At 40.0% G+C, this 16939-nt stretch overlaps 1 protein-coding gene across 1 annotated transcript; it reads right to left on the minus strand.

Moving 5' to 3' along the window:
- Positions 1 to 1271: 1271 nt before the first annotated feature.
- On the minus strand, positions 1272 to 7156 carry erlec1 (endoplasmic reticulum lectin 1). Its single transcript, XM_042502079.1, has 14 exons — positions 6839 to 7156; positions 6596 to 6700; positions 5574 to 5654; positions 5305 to 5382; positions 5149 to 5212; positions 4581 to 4627; positions 4236 to 4459; positions 4001 to 4142; positions 3753 to 3914; positions 3610 to 3669; positions 3313 to 3437; positions 3138 to 3215; positions 2925 to 3000; positions 1272 to 2173 (listed from the first exon to the last, which is right to left on the minus strand). The coding sequence occupies exons 1-14, from the start codon at positions 6977 to 6979 to the stop codon at positions 2102 to 2104; spliced, it is 1455 nt and encodes a 484-aa protein (XP_042358013.1). The 5' UTR covers positions 6980 to 7156; the 3' UTR covers positions 1272 to 2101.
- Between the last annotated feature and the right edge of the window lie 9783 nt (positions 7157 to 16939).

A 16939-nucleotide genomic window follows, 5' to 3' on the forward strand; every position in this document is an offset into this window, starting at 1 on the left:
AGATCACTATTGTAATAAAGAACTTTTTTTTTAAACATCCATTTTTGTCTGCTTTTGGGTCCTTAGTCCCAAGTGTGACATAAAACCAGAGAGGTGAGTCTCAGCTTGTGATGTCATGATGCTTGAAGTCTGGAGCTGCTTCATAAGCAAATCATACCAGACTGATTTTATGGGCCTGAAGAGTCCCTGTTTTCTTTTTTATGTCTAAATGAACTTTATTCTATTGTAGTGTTCTCAGTTCTGAAACAGAAAATATATATTCATTTACTGTTTGAATTAACATTTTAAATCTCATAACTACCACTATATTATTTTCTTTTGATACATGAATTTAATTGTCTGAGCTACAAATCAGAGCATTTTAGATTATGCACACATCCAGGAGCGCCTGCATAGCATTCTTTACATTATACCCTGAAGTTATAGATGAAGCTTGCCAGTCTACTATTTATTTTAAAACTAATTATGGATGAGATCAGGATTACAAATAACTGCAGTGGTTACTGCTCTGCATCTTGGTGTACATCTGACTGCAAATTGTGATGAATCTATTACAGATCAGTTTTATTCTTGTTAAATGAAAAAAGAAAGGTTTTCATCAGTGGATAGATTATACTGCATTTGGAGCATCAGCACACTCTGGTGGCTGTTAGTGTAACCTACTATAATATGTCTGTCTGTGGAAGATTTGTCTTCTCAATGTTCTTTGTAGGAGGGAAATAACATTATTTTACATATGCATCTCATGGTTTGGTCAGATGCCTCTTTTTAAACAAAACTCAGGTCATCTGATGAAAAGCAAGAAAAATACTACATTAAAATTCTGTTTTTTGTAAGGGCATCCAAATTTAGAAAACATGACTAACAAGTTTTTGAGGCTTATCCCAGTTATGATCTTAATATGTTGTTAACATGAGCACAGAAAAAATAAGGATATTCATATTCCCAGTGTACTTCGAAGTTTCTTTTAGAGTACTTCAGCTATCATATTCGGGTTTCTCATCAATGGAATATGGTGTTTACATGCTCAAATACATTAACAGGATACTCCAAAAAGTTGATCATAAACATGTAATTCATGTCCATGGAAATGTATTGCCAACAGCTTTGGTCCTAGTTTACTTCCTGTTAGCGACCAAGGAAACGATATTTAGACACATTTAGAATGCTTAAGTTGTCCTGTTGAAATTTGTTATAGTGTAGTAGCTTACAAGGAACATATACGGGTATGTATAGTTTCCTTCTCTTGAATGATAAAGCAACACCACCAATGAGGTTTCATGTTTCAGTTTTATTCTTTGCTGCAAATGCATTGGCTTGTATCCCCTGCGATACAGCAGTGATCAGGCTCCCAGTGTGCATCTTCATAGAAACCACAGAATACCTCTTACAGGAACCCACAGACATCCTGCACATCCAACAAACTTATAGGAAATTTCAGTCAACCACTCACTTTTTGTTGCTATTCCACAGCACTCTCTACTGCATAAGTTACACTCATCCCGTAAATTGACACAATATGCACACACACAGCTGCAAAAACATTTTCACACTTGCTTGTTGCATATCTACAAGTACAAAGTGCCAGAGTCAAGCAACTAATCATTTTCACCACACACACACATGCACGCACACAAATAAACCTTAAAGACAATAAAACCACCATGAATGATGTGATTCCCCTGATGATTACGAATCCCCTGATTCATCACTCCTTTGTTTGCAATTAATCAACACAAGGTGAAGCATAGATATGGAGAACAGGCGACAAATCCTCTGCCTTGTGGAGTGGTGCGTCTGCACTAATTCGCTGTTTTCACAAAGTCTGAGCTAGTCTGCTGGATCAGGCTGTGATGTAGCATAGCTCCTTGCACAGGTCAGGGCTGAGCTGAGGCTGCGCTCCTGTGCTACATAAAGTCAAGCCTCAGGATCAAGTTTAACCTCCATTTTGGCTTTTAGCGCAGTGTCATGGGCGTCTCTCTTCCTTCACCAAACAGACTTCTGTTTCATGATAAATGTTCTCTCTCTTTAAGTGCACCTTCCTCTGTCCGTCCTCTTTTTGTCCTTCATGCGCAGTTGCTGTCATGCAATCTTTGTCAGTTTAACTGGAGATTGACAGAAGTCCATGTTCATCAGCAGTGTCGAGAATCCTGCATATAACCGGAGACTCAACCTAGGAAAAAAAAAACAACAAAAAAAACTGATCACCTTGAATGTGGAGCCAATCATTCTAAGCTGACGTCCTGTCTGCATACAGCAGAGCTGCAACGGTTAATTATTATTATTACTATTATTCGCCAACTAATTAGATGATTGATTAACCATTTTGAGTGTATTTTTAAGAAAAAAAAGTAAAAATTCTCTGATTCAAGCTTCTTAATGTGACTGTTTTCTGGTTCTTTACTCCTGTATGACACTAAACTGAATATCTTTGGGTTGTGGACAAAACAAGACATTCGAGCATATTATCTCAGGCTTTGGGAAGCACTGATCAACATTTTTCTTTCTTTCTTTCTTTCTTTTTTTTCCTGTCATTTTACAGACCAAACAACTACCCAATTAATTAAGAAAATAATCCACAGATTAATCAACAATGAATGACTAACATTCGCTATAAGGTGTGGGAGCTGTACCACGGCTAGAATGATGGTCTCCTGTTGTTATGTTGTAAGAAAAAAATATTTGATAGACAGACAGACAGACCTGAAAACTACTTTAACTTGAGCAACATTCTTCTCTAATGCCCTCTTTAGGCAGAGAAACAAGTAACAAGTAAAGAAATACTACAGAAACTAGACTAAATTTCCATTAAAATAGCATTATTAAGAAACTGTGTGCTTCTCTTGTTTAGGTTTGGTTTGAACCTGATACAGCATGCGCTTCTTTTTCAGTGACTGTGACTCAGTGGTTACTAGAAAACTTACCCCAAGGATGTACTGACAAGTCTGAGGCTCCAGCATATAGACAGTGACAGCATGGGGAGACTCAGACTCCTTACATCTGACAGGAAGAAAAGAAATGAGACGGGTGAATCAACTCGGAAACGTCGGGGGTATTGTTTTACTCATGTGTGGACTCGGGCCAGTGACACTGAGCTGGTGCTATAGTCGCTCCTCCGCCAATGACTGTTCACTCACTTGAGCTTGACAATGACCTGTCTGGGCTTCCCTGTCAGATCACACACGTCCCCATGGCCGTAAAAGTGGGAAACCAACCTGTCATGGATCGGACAGAATGAACAGAAAGAAAAATCAACAACAATATAAGTTTATATTGCATCCAGATGAGGCTTGAAAAATATGAATGGCTCACTTGACTTTCTGCACTCCGTCATCTTTGAGCTGGTAGGATCGGGCGACGTTTTTCTTGGCCCACTCTGTGTGCTCCAAGGCGTTCCAGTTCCCGACAACCACAATGTTCTTTCCTTGTTCTTTATCCTGCAGCACCAAGGAACATCTTCATTACTGTACAACTGCAATCTCATGCACCTACCAATCTTATATGCATTGTTAAATAAATTCTGCAATATTTTCTGTAAACTAACTTTTAAGTATTTTGAAGTAATGCTGAAACTATTACTCAATATATCGATTAGCAGAAAACCCTTACCTCATGGTACTGATGGACATGCTTTCCATAACAGAATTCATACTTCCACCACCCGACCCCCTGAAACACACATTAAGGTGATTATATGTCACTGATTGGTTTATTAAACTCTGCTCAGGTGATAGAGATGAAGCTTGCCTCACCCCGTGCAGACAGTACGAGCCACTGAGGAACTCCTTGATAAGCTGGTCATCTGTCAGGCGAGAGATGTGAGTGGTGCCGACTGTGACCTGAGTTTGCCCTCCGACAGTCATGGGTTTGTGAGTGGACGTGAAGGCCTCCTCCCTCACTGGTGACGTCTCCTCCTGTAACACGTCAATGATATAAATGAGCCAGGCGTTGTCGGTACATGCAGTGCCCATGTTTCCCCTCTGTCACATTTCTGTCTAACCTCTCTGGTCTCGGAAGCTGCGCTGAAAGGTGGTTTAAGCTGCTCCTCTTGCTCCTTATCCAACTGGGCGAGCCGCAGAGGACGCAGAGGAGAGCCCGCCAGAGCCTGGCAGAAAATGGCGTTCACTGGGGAGGACTTGAACCTGTAAGGAATATATGGCAAGAGTAGAAAAAGATGAGGAAAATGCACACATGACACACACATGCTTCTACTACTAAGATATATTCCTACCTACCTGTATTTTGGGTGTGCACACAGCAGCGGTGTCAACACCACCACCTCATATTCACAGGTCGTGACCTCAGCGACAGACAAGATCTCATGCTTGGCCTCCGGGTGACAGACATATAGCACAGACGTGGAGCGAGCCTCGTTTTGTTTCAGCACACAAGGAGTCCCGTTTCCCATTTCCAATGAGAAGTAGGGAGTCAGCTGGCCTTCGATATTCTTAGTGGGCACCTGGACACCAACAGAAGGAGTGGAGGAAACAGAAAAGAGGCGACAAATGTGGGACTTGACAGCTGGCTTTGCAAATGTGGCTGAATATCCAAGTTTCATTTTCAAGTTTCATTATACTTACTTCAGTTTCAGCTGTTGATTTGACATTTTCTGCCTCCTCAACTTTATCTGAAATGTAAAAATAAGCAATAATAAGCACAATAAGAAAAGGCTAATTTTCAAAACCAAATAACACAGAGAAATAATAACATCATAAAATTACATTAACCCTTTGGAACCTGAGCAATCTGGCTTGATTTACAAAAAAAGAAAAAAAATGCAAGAAAATTACCTAAAAATTAGTTTTAATGGGGAAGTAAAAAAGGAAGTGACTTAAAAAAACTGCTTAAAAATTATAACAATTCTTTCAAAATAATTTTAAATACATAATTATGATTATTAGAAACACAATGCTCTGGACATTTCCCCTAGCTTTAAAAAAAAAAAGTTTTATTATAATTTTCTTAATCTACTAATTTCTTGCAATTTGTGAGACATTTTTCTCCAAGTTGCTAACTGCCTTTTACTATATGCTTTGGGGGGAAAAATCAAACCAGTTTGCTTAGGGTCGAAAGGTTTAAATACTTGTGAAATGTGTCTGAATGCAGCAAAAGAAAAGTGATGTCAATCTAAAGGGTTAATAAATTCACCTGTCTCTGCTGACTGGCTCTTCTGTGCCACATTCCCCAGGAAGTATTCTTGAACATTAATCTTCTGTGAAAACACACATGGTTACCCTCTGTGCGTACTGCACTAAGTGCTCATTTGTCATTCTTCTAAAAATGATTTTTGCTCAAAACACTGACCTGGCCAGTCTCCTTCTCTTCGTGATATTGTCTTATATGCTTTCCATGGCATACTTCATATGTCCAGTAAGACTCAATCTGTGATTTTGACAAGCCAACATCAAGTTTAGAGTAATGCATGAGTCCATTCACCAAACAGCATCATTATCTACAGTTTAGTTATGCTCTGCTAATGTAGCGTGAACTACCCCTGATCACAGTTTCAGCGTCTCTGTAGAAAGCGTTAGGGAAATCAGATGGAAATAAAAGTGAAACTTGAGAAGTCTCACCCTGTAAGAGCAGCTGCTTCGTTTGAATAGTGGCTCCAGCAGTTCACCCGGACTGGGCCCGCTGTACTCCTTTTCATCGTCCTATGTCAACAAAACACGCCAGACAAATGCATTAAGGGTAAGGGAGATAAGGAGCTGCCTCAGTGAGGACAAGAGCAATAAAAAAAGAAAAGACGAGCGCAACATAGATTAGCCACATACAGTTCAGTTCTATGGTCACCTGTCCTAAGAGACGCTAACATTTAGGGTATAAAATTGAAATCTAACCTTTTTGTCCTGCTAACAGCAGCCAATTAGACATTTATTATCTTCTTCCAATTATGAAGATTTTTCATACTGTTAAGTTAATAGTTATCAACTTACTGTTCTTGTGCCCCTTTATAATTTAACCGTCTTTAAGCTGTCTCCATGTGCCAGCGTCTACAGGAGCTGTTTTGTGTTAATATTACATTGTTTGGATGTCGGAGGGTTTGGATGCAATGCTGAGAGCTGAAATCAGTCCATGTTGCATGGACACAGTTGAGTCATTAATCAAAATGTGTTTCTTCTTATGTTGTTTTAACTCTGCTTGAATCTATTTTTTCCTTGTTTCGATTTCTTTATTAACTCGGTGGCTGCTTTTGTTATGGCTAATTGTATTCCTCTTATAATTAGTGTATGCAGATGAATTTTAGGAGAAACACCAGTAATAGTAGTTATACCTATAACATTGGCAGTAATAAAAGCGTTAGCCACTTTTAACAGTAGTAATATTAGCAGTTAGCCTGATCCGAGACCACTCTAAATAATGAAATTAAAGGAATAATGAAGTGAAACAAAGTAACTGTCTGGCTGTGGAAACAACAAAGAAGAATGCAACGTAAACCAGGAAGAAACTTTCACTATAATACATCCATGGTAACACCGTTGCATTGACCTAGTGGGATAAAGTTTATCCTGAAATGTTAATAGCTTGTCTCATACTATCTGTAATGGGTTTATGATTATTATTTGTGTAAGCAAGAAAAATGCTCATGTCTTACCTCATCTCCAGTTGCCAGAGAAGGCAGGAGACATTTATACTTCTCCTTCTCTGTAGTGGTCATGATAACAAAATCATCTTCCTTGTAAAGTACACCTGAAGTTGGCTGAAATCCACAGACACACCGTGTTATTTAAACTGTAATGTAGTGGTATGAAAGAAAGAGCAAACTAACTGAGGCTCACTTCTAACAGTAATATCCCCTCAACCCTAAAAATCAGTGTTTCTAAAGGAGGACACATACCAGTGTGACCTCAGCGCCTGGCCAGTTGATTTTGAAAGGTATTTCGTCAGTAAAGGAGGGATACCCCCCTCTGTTTGCAGAGACGCCGCTGCAGACCTCCAGCAGCCCCCCGACGAACACCATCAGCAGCCCGGCTGTCATGTCTCCTGTCCGGCTGCTGAGCTCCTACAGCCCGCGCCTACTGCCAGATAACAACCCGCTCTAATCTCACTAACTGCGGCCTGACTGATGAGCTAAAAGCTGCTACAAAGTCCGAGGAAGTCCGCTTTTGACAGACGTTAGATATGACTGTATGAGACCACGGATGTCAATACAGCACAAAATACAGGAAGTGAACTGTTTACTTGCCACGTCGTGTTCCGCCTCTGTTTGGAGCTGAAACTACAACAGCGCCCTCTAATGGCGACACCAGGTATTACACGAGATTTTTGACACTGGAAACAAAAATTAAAAACTTAATTAGCTAGGTATAATGCTTCAAAACCTGGGCTGCGTTCAGCCGCAATAAATCTACCAAAATGTTTATTTAAACAGAAACAGTGGTGGATTGAACACCCCGTTGAGTTGCAGGGGTAGTTCAAGGGCTTTAATGGTCGAGCAATCAAAGCAAGTGTGAAATGTGCACAAAACCAAGCAATTTGATTGGTCAAGAGACAACAGCGGAGTGCTTGAACATTAAATTAATGATCGCTCTAATATCAGCACAAAAGCACCAGGACTTTTAACTCTTCATGTATCATTCTGCTTTACAGTTTTTCTAAACCATTAATTAAGTAAACATTAGCGGTCAGTAGTTATTTAATTTGACTGTAGACTGCAGTTTAACAGACTGCTTTGGACGCCTGTTGTATGTCCCTCCGGAGTTGCCATATGGTAACAAAAAAAGTTGTGGGGGAAACTTCCAGTCTTTTTTCAGAGCTCTTACAAGGACAGCAGTCCCTGTTGGAGCTGTCACATTGTCTTCCGTATGTTTATTGTTTTATTAGTTATCCAGTTAGGCGGACCCAGGACGCTCGGTTACTTTGGCGGCAGCGGTGTTCTTCAACAAGCCGCTGTGAGGGCTTTTCTGTGGAGGCGGCTGTTAGCCGTGCTGTTGTTTTTAGCTTAGCTGCCTTAGTATAGCTAGCTGGCAAACCAGTGTGGTGCTTCAAGACTATCCTATGAAGATGTGACACTGAGACGGGATGTAGGACCGACACTCGCCTGGCAGGGACTTTAAGGCTGACCCGTCCTCTCCCCTCACCTGGAGACAGGAGCCTGAGTTTCGTCAGCTGGTGGACACTGCAGCTCTGCTCTAGTCAAGATTCCTCCTACTGGCCTCGGTAAGTCAAGGGGGGCATACAATATACAACAGTCTTATTTCACTGGAAACACACAAATAATTGTACATGATACTCAGCAGCTGCCCTGTGGGTAACATGTAGACCTAACTAACACAAAGTAGCTAGTTAGTTTGCGGAAATATATGTTGATGTATTGCTAGGCAACAGCTGTCACTCCCAGCTGTTATGGAACCATTTGTGTTAGCAGAGGTAAAAAAAAAAAATCATAAGATAAACAAACAAATCATAATCTGTTGTCAAAAACAAATCTTTTCTCTTAACTCACATTGCAAACTAGCACTGTGTCCACCAGTGAAAATGGCATTATCTATTATGAGTGCAGACAGTTACCAGGACTTTTTTTTTTTTTTTTTTTTTACAGTGTACTGGTCAACTCAGTCACACACCATAAAGAGCCTGTGTGTGTGTGTGTTACTATGCATGAAAGTTTTGCCTCGTGCGTGGACAGAGGTGTGCTGGAGACTATGGTTTGACCATTGGACAAATATTTGATGACTGGCCGAGTACATCACCGGCTGATTTTTGTCATTTTATTTTGCTTTCACCTCCGATTTGTATGAAAGCGGCTGCTAATGTCAGCTGAGAGACAGAGGGGCAGCAGGGAAATAAAGCCTTTGGACCACATTTCACATTTTACTGGTTGTTAAACTAACTTTGGCTGTCTGGAAACTCACTGGAGACCTTCAGGATCACAGAGATTGACAAGGTATACCAACTAATCAGGCTGAGAGGGCAGATGATCTTAGATTGAGTATTTTTGTCATCTAATGCTGTTTTTTTCTGCCAACTAAGTCATAGCTAATGGCTGTGGTGGTGATACACAGCTTCCAGGTACTGTATAGTAAAGCATGTTTTGTTGCTGATAATGCAGTAGTCGTTTTATGTTGAATAGTCAAGTAAGTTGTATCAGATGCTTTTACTTCAAAGCGGTGTGGGAGAAGCCCACCTGCCGACGTGCCGGGCAGGTTTGGGGACTATTTCCGGGTTGAGCTGTGTACATGTGGGAACAGTAACAAGGGCTGCAGAGGATGGGAAACTGAGAAGAACACTAATCAATGAGCACTAATCACAAAAATGTTGCTCAAATCCACAGAAAAATAATTTCATCTCTCGTTGAGTATCTCAAAATTTTCTATAATAACTGCTACAGGGAATACAACAAAAAATTGTTAAATTATGGGATTTTTCCATTCATAAAGCTTAAATGAGAGAACGGGACACTTAAGTGTTCATGGGTGGTAAAATATATAATATAAAAAAAGTAAATACAGTACAATACATTGTAATGTCTGTAAATTACAAGCCAGTATAAAATTATATGTGAAGTTTGAACAGCAGGTTATTCCAGATTTCATGAGCCATGAAGGAAAAAGAAATAATTTTATGGTTGAAGATAGATAACCAAACGGGCCAAGTGTCAGCAGCCCCCCCTGACCTTGACCTGCAAAATGTCACTCAAATTAAAACATACCGCCCTATAAGAGACTCAAAATGACCTGAGAGTGATGTAAAGGAACTGCAAAGACACACAAAAAATATTTAAAAGGGGCAAAACAACCTAAGACCAGACACAAAACAAAAAACAATAACAAAATAGACAAAACCACCACAAATTCTGTGTGTTTTGCTCCTATGTAGAGAAGGTGGTGTAGATTTTTACATATCTGTTCCTAGGGGCTTATTGTCTCATAACCAGTCATGGTATGATCTGTAATGATGCTTGTGAACATAAACAGAGCTATTATCCAACTCAAAATACATACTAATACACAAGGCAACTGGATGCAGGCCTACAGATCACCAAAATGAAAGCAATTTATGGCATCTCACTGTTTTGCAAAAGGGCTACAAACATAGCACCATGTGCTAAACTGAAAAAAAGGTCAGTGATGTGAATATATCAGGGATCTTTTTAGGAAGCAAATTTACTTCTCCCGTTATCATAAGTGAAACAACATTTTCCTAATGTCTTGCTAGACCTAACCACATCCTCATATGCTGAGAATAGCACTCATAAAGCCGCTATTGAACGCAGACCACAGCTCGCCTGAAGCATTTGGCTCCTGAGTTAAAATGCTTGACAGAGGTTTCCAGATCACGTAGGCACCAAAACAAAAGCTGGTTGCCTCATCTCTGCCTCCAAGTGGCTGGATTTGGAAGTAAGGGTCTCTCACAGTTATTTTATTGTATGGACTCGATGCAGAACTGAGGGCAGTATGACACAGTGTGTGATAGATTCTGTAAAGAAGCTGATTTACTGAGAATTTCCTGAGACTTATATACAGGCCATGACAGCACAGTTCTGCGCCAAACATGCAGTGTCCTTACTCTTTTCTCCTGCGACTCTGTTGATTCAGCAGTGCTGTGTGCTGAATGAAAATAAATAATCCTGCCCACCTGAACAGCTCACATGGAAACAGCTCTCAGTTAACAGGAAATTTAAAGCATGGTCCTTGAAAATGTGTGGTGTTGCATTTCACTGTCAAGGGGGAAAATGTGGAGAGTGCCTTGGACTGATGGAGCGTGATCCTGAGACGGGTGTTTTATTCCACCTGTTGGTGGAGCTGTTGATATGAGAATGTGCAGCGCAGGAGGAAGGAGAGAGATTTTAGCAGAGATTTTGAGACAAAGAGTGAGAGGATTAGGAGGAGAAAGGGATATGGCGGAACAGGGAAGGATACAAGCGAGAGAACATCCCACTAGATCATCCACCCTCTGCAACCACTCCCCTCTTACATGCATACAGCTTCGACTCACACATCTGCTGTGTACGCACAACATATGGATGTAAATATTCATGTGCACACTACTCTGTATGTGATAGATAGATAGACGGATAGATTTAATATCCATGGTATCTATAATTTTGCAATTTGATTGTGATGTATTCTGATAGCATTTTTTTGTTTGTTCTTTTTGAGTTTTCTCAGTTGTGAGTTGAAGTGATATAATTGTGGAAACTCTAAGAAAAGCTGAGTTGACTAGTTTTTTTTTTTTGTCAAAGCAGTTGATCAACATTAAAGAAAAGTTTCTTGTCATGACTTTCAGAAGAAAATCAGTACCAAAAAAATAGAAAGCCTTAGTCTGTAGGTGGTTAGCATAGCTTGACACAAACAGACAACTTTTCAGCCTCACCACTCCTAGCATATCCAAATGGTATTATTGTTTGCATCGCTGTTGCAAAGACAACTAGATCGCTTTTCTGCTTTTCATAGCTGAGAAATGGAGCTGGGTAGAATTTCCACAGTCTTCGATTGTTTTTCCATCTGTCATCTCTGCTATTGGGATAGTGACTGCAGAGAACCAGAACCTGAGGAATGCAGCTTAGCTTTGCTTCCAGTTTTTCCTAGTGGCCACTCGTGGTATTGAATTAAAAAAAAAACCCCAAACCTGCAGCCCAAAAAGCTTTTTCCTCATTGACCCCCATTATAAAAGACATGTCTATGAAACAGTTGACAGGACACCTTGAACTACAAACAAGGTAAATTGTGACTCTTTCTATTATGATTTTTTTGATCCATGAAGATTTTATATTTGTGAGACTTTCCTCAAGTTGATGAAAATTAAATTGGCCAAGGCAAAATTCGCAGGCAGGGGCCAGCTGGAGAAACACTACTGGGTTAGGTATTTGTATTCAATTGGCTGCTTACTCTGGAACTAAAAAGGAAGCTAGAAAAAAAATTGGCATATGCACCAGGTAGAAAATTGTCACTGGACTGAATGGGCATTTTTTTAGAGTCCGGCAGGTCTAATAATACATCCATGGGATATTTACAGATACCTTCCAGATAATAGGGCTGTCCTCCTCCTGTTTTGGTTTCACAATGGTTGACACACTTCAGGCCCAGAGGGAAGAAGAACTGCATAGTGAAAGTAAGGCTTATAGGGAACCAAAATGATGATGGTGTCATTATTCTATAGATATTACATTGTGCAATCAACATTTACTTTATAATGATAGTAAGTAAAGAGATTGTCTGTCTGTTTCTACTATAAACAGGATATTGTTGTTTTAGGACTCGGTTTGTTGTACTCATTAAGCAAGATGTAAGCTTACTGCTGATTAGTGAGCTTTATGGGTGCGGTAGACGGCCAGGCTGTCTTTTCTCACATGTTCATGCTAAGCTAGGATAACTGGCTGCCGGCTCCGTCTAGCTATATAGTTATCATACAGACATAAGAGTGGTATTGATCTTCCCATTGAACTCTTGACAAGATGTCATATTGCTGCACCTCATAAAAATAACAGAATAATAGAAGAGTGATTTCCCCAAAGCAAACAGAGCACAGTTTATCCTGTTTTGGTCCATTTTTATGTATTAATTGTCTTCCAAAATGGCAATAATGACTGTTTTGAGACCTAAAAAGAATTAGTCAAAAATTAGTCAAACCTTCTTTAGTGTCGTCCTCCTCTTTGTTGTTCACAGAGTTTTCTGGAGCCTGGGTGGAACTCACCTGAACTCACCACTTTGAAATGAGCATTTTCATTTATTTCACTGCCATCCATGGGGTGAACTTGATTTGCATAGATGCCTTCCACACACCCTCACCTTATGCATAATTGATACAACTGTCATCTCCCCAACCATAATAACATCATTCCAAAGGGAGCAGAGAGAAATGAATCTTGGCATTTGAAGGTCTCGAGTGAGATTAAGATATCTCCTGAGCTGTCGCCCAAAAATACACATAGAGTATGTCAGACGTCAGATCAATATTGTCACTTTTGCTGGATTTTCTTAATGACATTCAGTATTGATTTGGGTGAAGCATTTGTGCTTCTTTTGTGATTTATATTGGTTTTCCTTGCTTTTTCCCATCAGACTTAGAGTCCATACTGCATGTCTAATTAGTCAATTATGATTCTTTGTGCAAACTTATTAACATTACATCATGCCCCTTTTCTGCTGGCCACATTATACACACTAGCTGTGTACTGATTTTGTTGTAGTGATTTTTACTGTTTTGAGTATTCCTCAACAAACTTGTGGGTTGTTTACCAGTTTAAGCACTGAAGTGTCAGAACATGTGGTACGCTTCGCAATATTCATTTTACAGCACGCTTGAGTAAACTCTTCTAATCCCGTCTGCTCTGCATGTACACAGTTTTCACTCATGCACCTGTTGTGTTTTAGTCCAAATAAAGCTCTGTGTTATTGGCTAAACGAATCTCGTAAGGCGCTACTACTTGAATAAATGCTGCAAAAGACGCAAAAACGAGTCGTTGAAACATGAAAGAAATGGATTTAAACCATGCCAGTGGATCAGAGTGTTGCTCTCTACATCCCTGCAGAGATGGTAATGAGAGAGTATTTTTGTTTGGATGGATCTGGATAGGCTCCAGATATTCACAGAGCTGGTCCTCACTATATTTGCCTGTGATTGTGGCTTAGCTCTTATATGAGAATATCAGAGAGGGGGTCAGCGGAGACACAACATCCCCGAGTCCCTGAATGCATCATAATGGCACATAGCCAATGTAAACAGTGTAAACCAAAGCCAAACTTTCAATCAAACGTTAAGGTTACAATACTTGTAGGATGTATGTTCGGGTGTTCATGGGCTGACCCAGTCCTTACATGAATACAAATTTGATCTTAGTTATTTAGATGAAATATTTTGCATTTACAGCCTGGCTTTTCTTACTAAAAACTCTCAGCTTTGGGAAACCTCCAATTACAGCTTCATCGCAACTAAGGAAACCCAACAATAACCATTCTCAAAGATGACCATAGATGTTTATGGTTTGCTGCTTGCATTGTCTGACACTCTTTCACAGAGCCTTGAGACGCTGCGCTCGGGTACAAAAGTCACTGAAACCCCACAAGTATGTTTTGTCTATAAGAAGGAACAGAAAGTGGGTTAACTACTTGAAAATGCATCCTAAGCAGTGTGCATAAGCTAGAAGAGCTTAGCGAAGCTAGGGAGACTTTGAGATTGAAAGTCATTTAGTGGTTTTTCACAGTTTGAGAGTGAATGGCACAAATTCTGCAAGGTAAAGAACAGATGTCTTTACAGGCTGGGCGGAGAAAGGAAATTGAGATTCTGTGGATATTTGATCAATATCAGCACCTGAGCAGCAAGAAATGCCTGAGCAGGATTAGAAAGTAAGCCACATACGCTACATCCTACTGATGTTGATTGGGATCTTAAAAACAAATGATGACTGTGATGCATGTTGGAATTGCCGAAACACCAGTTGGATGCAAGATACTATATACTGTTCAGTGGTGTGTTCAGACTTTTTTTTTTACTGGGATGACCCAAGTGAGACTGAGACAACTGAGAGGAAACAGCTAAACAGTATGGAAAAACTTCAGCATGTGTATTTGCAGCCCGATCACCATGAGAAAGTGTTGGCAAGATATGTTTCTGCAAACCTCAGATACGTTACATTTGTACATTTCATATGTAAACGACAACCAAGCTAGGATGAGTGAGTACAGTATGTGTTCAACCAACTTAAATATCTGTAAATGCAATTGTTCTCGTAATGGGCACAATTTCAACTGGAAGTGGGTATGATTTAAATTGGACATAGGTGGGACTGAGCCAGAAGTTGGAATTTTAAACCTGATATTTATATGGTTTGATCAGGAGTTGCTATATTTATTTTTTATTTGAAAACTTATTTACAGAGCAATCTCAGGATTGAGTTTCAGATCATTTTTGATCACAGTTTGAGATTCAACTCAGCTACCCAAATGACGATTTTCCTTCATCAGGAGTATAGATATTGGCACTTGGCAGATGATAGTCTAGTATGGCATATCTTTTAGTACAGAGATGCTTGTAGCAAAGTATCAGCTGCATTTCCAGCAGTGATTGCGCTACCAAAACTACATGTTTTTAAGTACATCTGCAGTGTTTCTTGTTCTGATTGTGCTACAAAAACCAGGTGTTTTAAGCAAAAATGTGATTTTTTTCTTAACCATAACCAGGCGTTTTTGTCCCTAAACATAACCACACATTAAGCACAGCATTGTTGAGCGTTGTTTCCTTATTCTTTCATTTATATATGGCCCACGTTTGTAATTTTCATTAATAGTTGCTACGAATGTGTAAATACAACTGTAAAGTTGTGGATCAGAGCATCAGTATCCAGTACTGAGGCCACTGCAGGCGCTACACTGATGCTGAAGTTAAGTCTTGATGACGTCCAGTTGAGTTAATCTGAGCACCTCATGTATATTATTTGCTCCTTCGGATAGTTTCACACTTAATGAGCTGTATGTATTTGTATGCATGTCACAAAAAATTGTAGGCAGTAAGTAATCATTGTACTTAGTATGCAGAGCGTTCCCCTCTATTACACTTTGCACTAATGCTCTTATATCTACTGCAAGTTAAGAGAGTGGCTCTAATTGATTCAAAATTGAGGCTCATATCATGACAAAAAATAAGTAGACAAACACATTTCCATAATGCACATCATCCTGTTTGTTATTCAATCCATCCAGGTGTATTTGGCTTCACGAAAATAAAAATACAAAATAATACAGTCTTGCACTGTGCCCATGTTATTCAAGGTCTGCCCCCAGGGCCCCAAACAGCTTCGATGAATCCTCTTTCTGCCTCACTATATGCGGTGTTTACTTACTTTCCAACTTACTTACTCTGTGTTCAGCACTGGAAGACACAACACACAAACGGCGTGTTTCATTTTCACTTAGTGTGCACAAGTGCTGCAGCTGCAAGGCTGTTTTCAACTCATTTTCATTCAACACTGTGCCTCTTTCTTTCTCAGCCTCTAAAGTTTTCCGAACTTCATCCCTAACATCGGTTCGCCGGCAGTCATACAGCCACAGTAAACTATTTAGTAAACAACGTATGGTGTTAACACTCAGATGAAAAAGACATGCTGAAATTATATTGGCAGCTTGGTATCACAGTGCCTCTTTCCCAAATGGCACAAGCAGTCTGACCTTTTCCTGATCTCGGTGCTGTCAAAAGATGACCTTTGTGCACAGCATCACGTAGTCAATGTGTACGAGTTAGAGTCTTTAGACACAGCACAGACCTTGCCTTTTCAAAATCACATGTCGATAGCAACACTGTGAGCAAAATAATAAAAAAACAGCTATTTTTTTTGCATAGCTGGACCACATTCCAGATGCTGTTCCAATCTGGTTTGTCTGAAAATATTTTGGTGTTTTAGGGAGTTTTGGTAAGAATCACAGAAAGAATAGAAATAAAAAAAAAAGAAGACTAATTTACTCTAAAGTTCTTTAGCATTGAAAGAGGCAGCGACTGACTCTCTAGTGAATAAAAGAAAACTCAATTCAAACACCCACATAAAATCTGTTAATGTTTTTTCAGGACTTTCTCACACCTCTTTTTTCGGGAAGTTGAGAAACTTAGTAAATCAATAAACTTCTGTTACACTCTTCGGTTTGTGGGTGTAACCTGAGGGAATTGCGGGAGGAGGAGGTTGAGAATGGGCAGCTTGGCTTCCCTGGTGGGTCAAGGTGAGTCTGTTAGCCTGATGGCTTGTTCACTCTGCAGATGTCACCTGGTCATTATCCTGAGGCAGCCATCTGCCAGTTGGTCCTGCAGGGCCTGGCCACTCAGTCTTCTGGGCCCCGTGTGACTGGCAGGATCCATGCTGCTTTCTCTTCTATTCTGACCCGCTATCCACCTGCCTCCAGTGTCCAAAAGGCCAGGCTGGTCAGGACCAGAGGGAAGACAGAGGACACACGCAGAGAAACAAAAAAGCGGGCTTTGAACTCTCTGCCACAGCGTAAACTGGGATAAATTA

Source organism: Plectropomus leopardus, chromosome 15 (genome assembly GCF_008729295.1).
Source record: "Plectropomus leopardus isolate mb chromosome 15, YSFRI_Pleo_2.0, whole genome shotgun sequence".
Taxonomy (NCBI): domain Eukaryota; kingdom Metazoa; phylum Chordata; class Actinopteri; order Perciformes; family Serranidae; genus Plectropomus; species Plectropomus leopardus.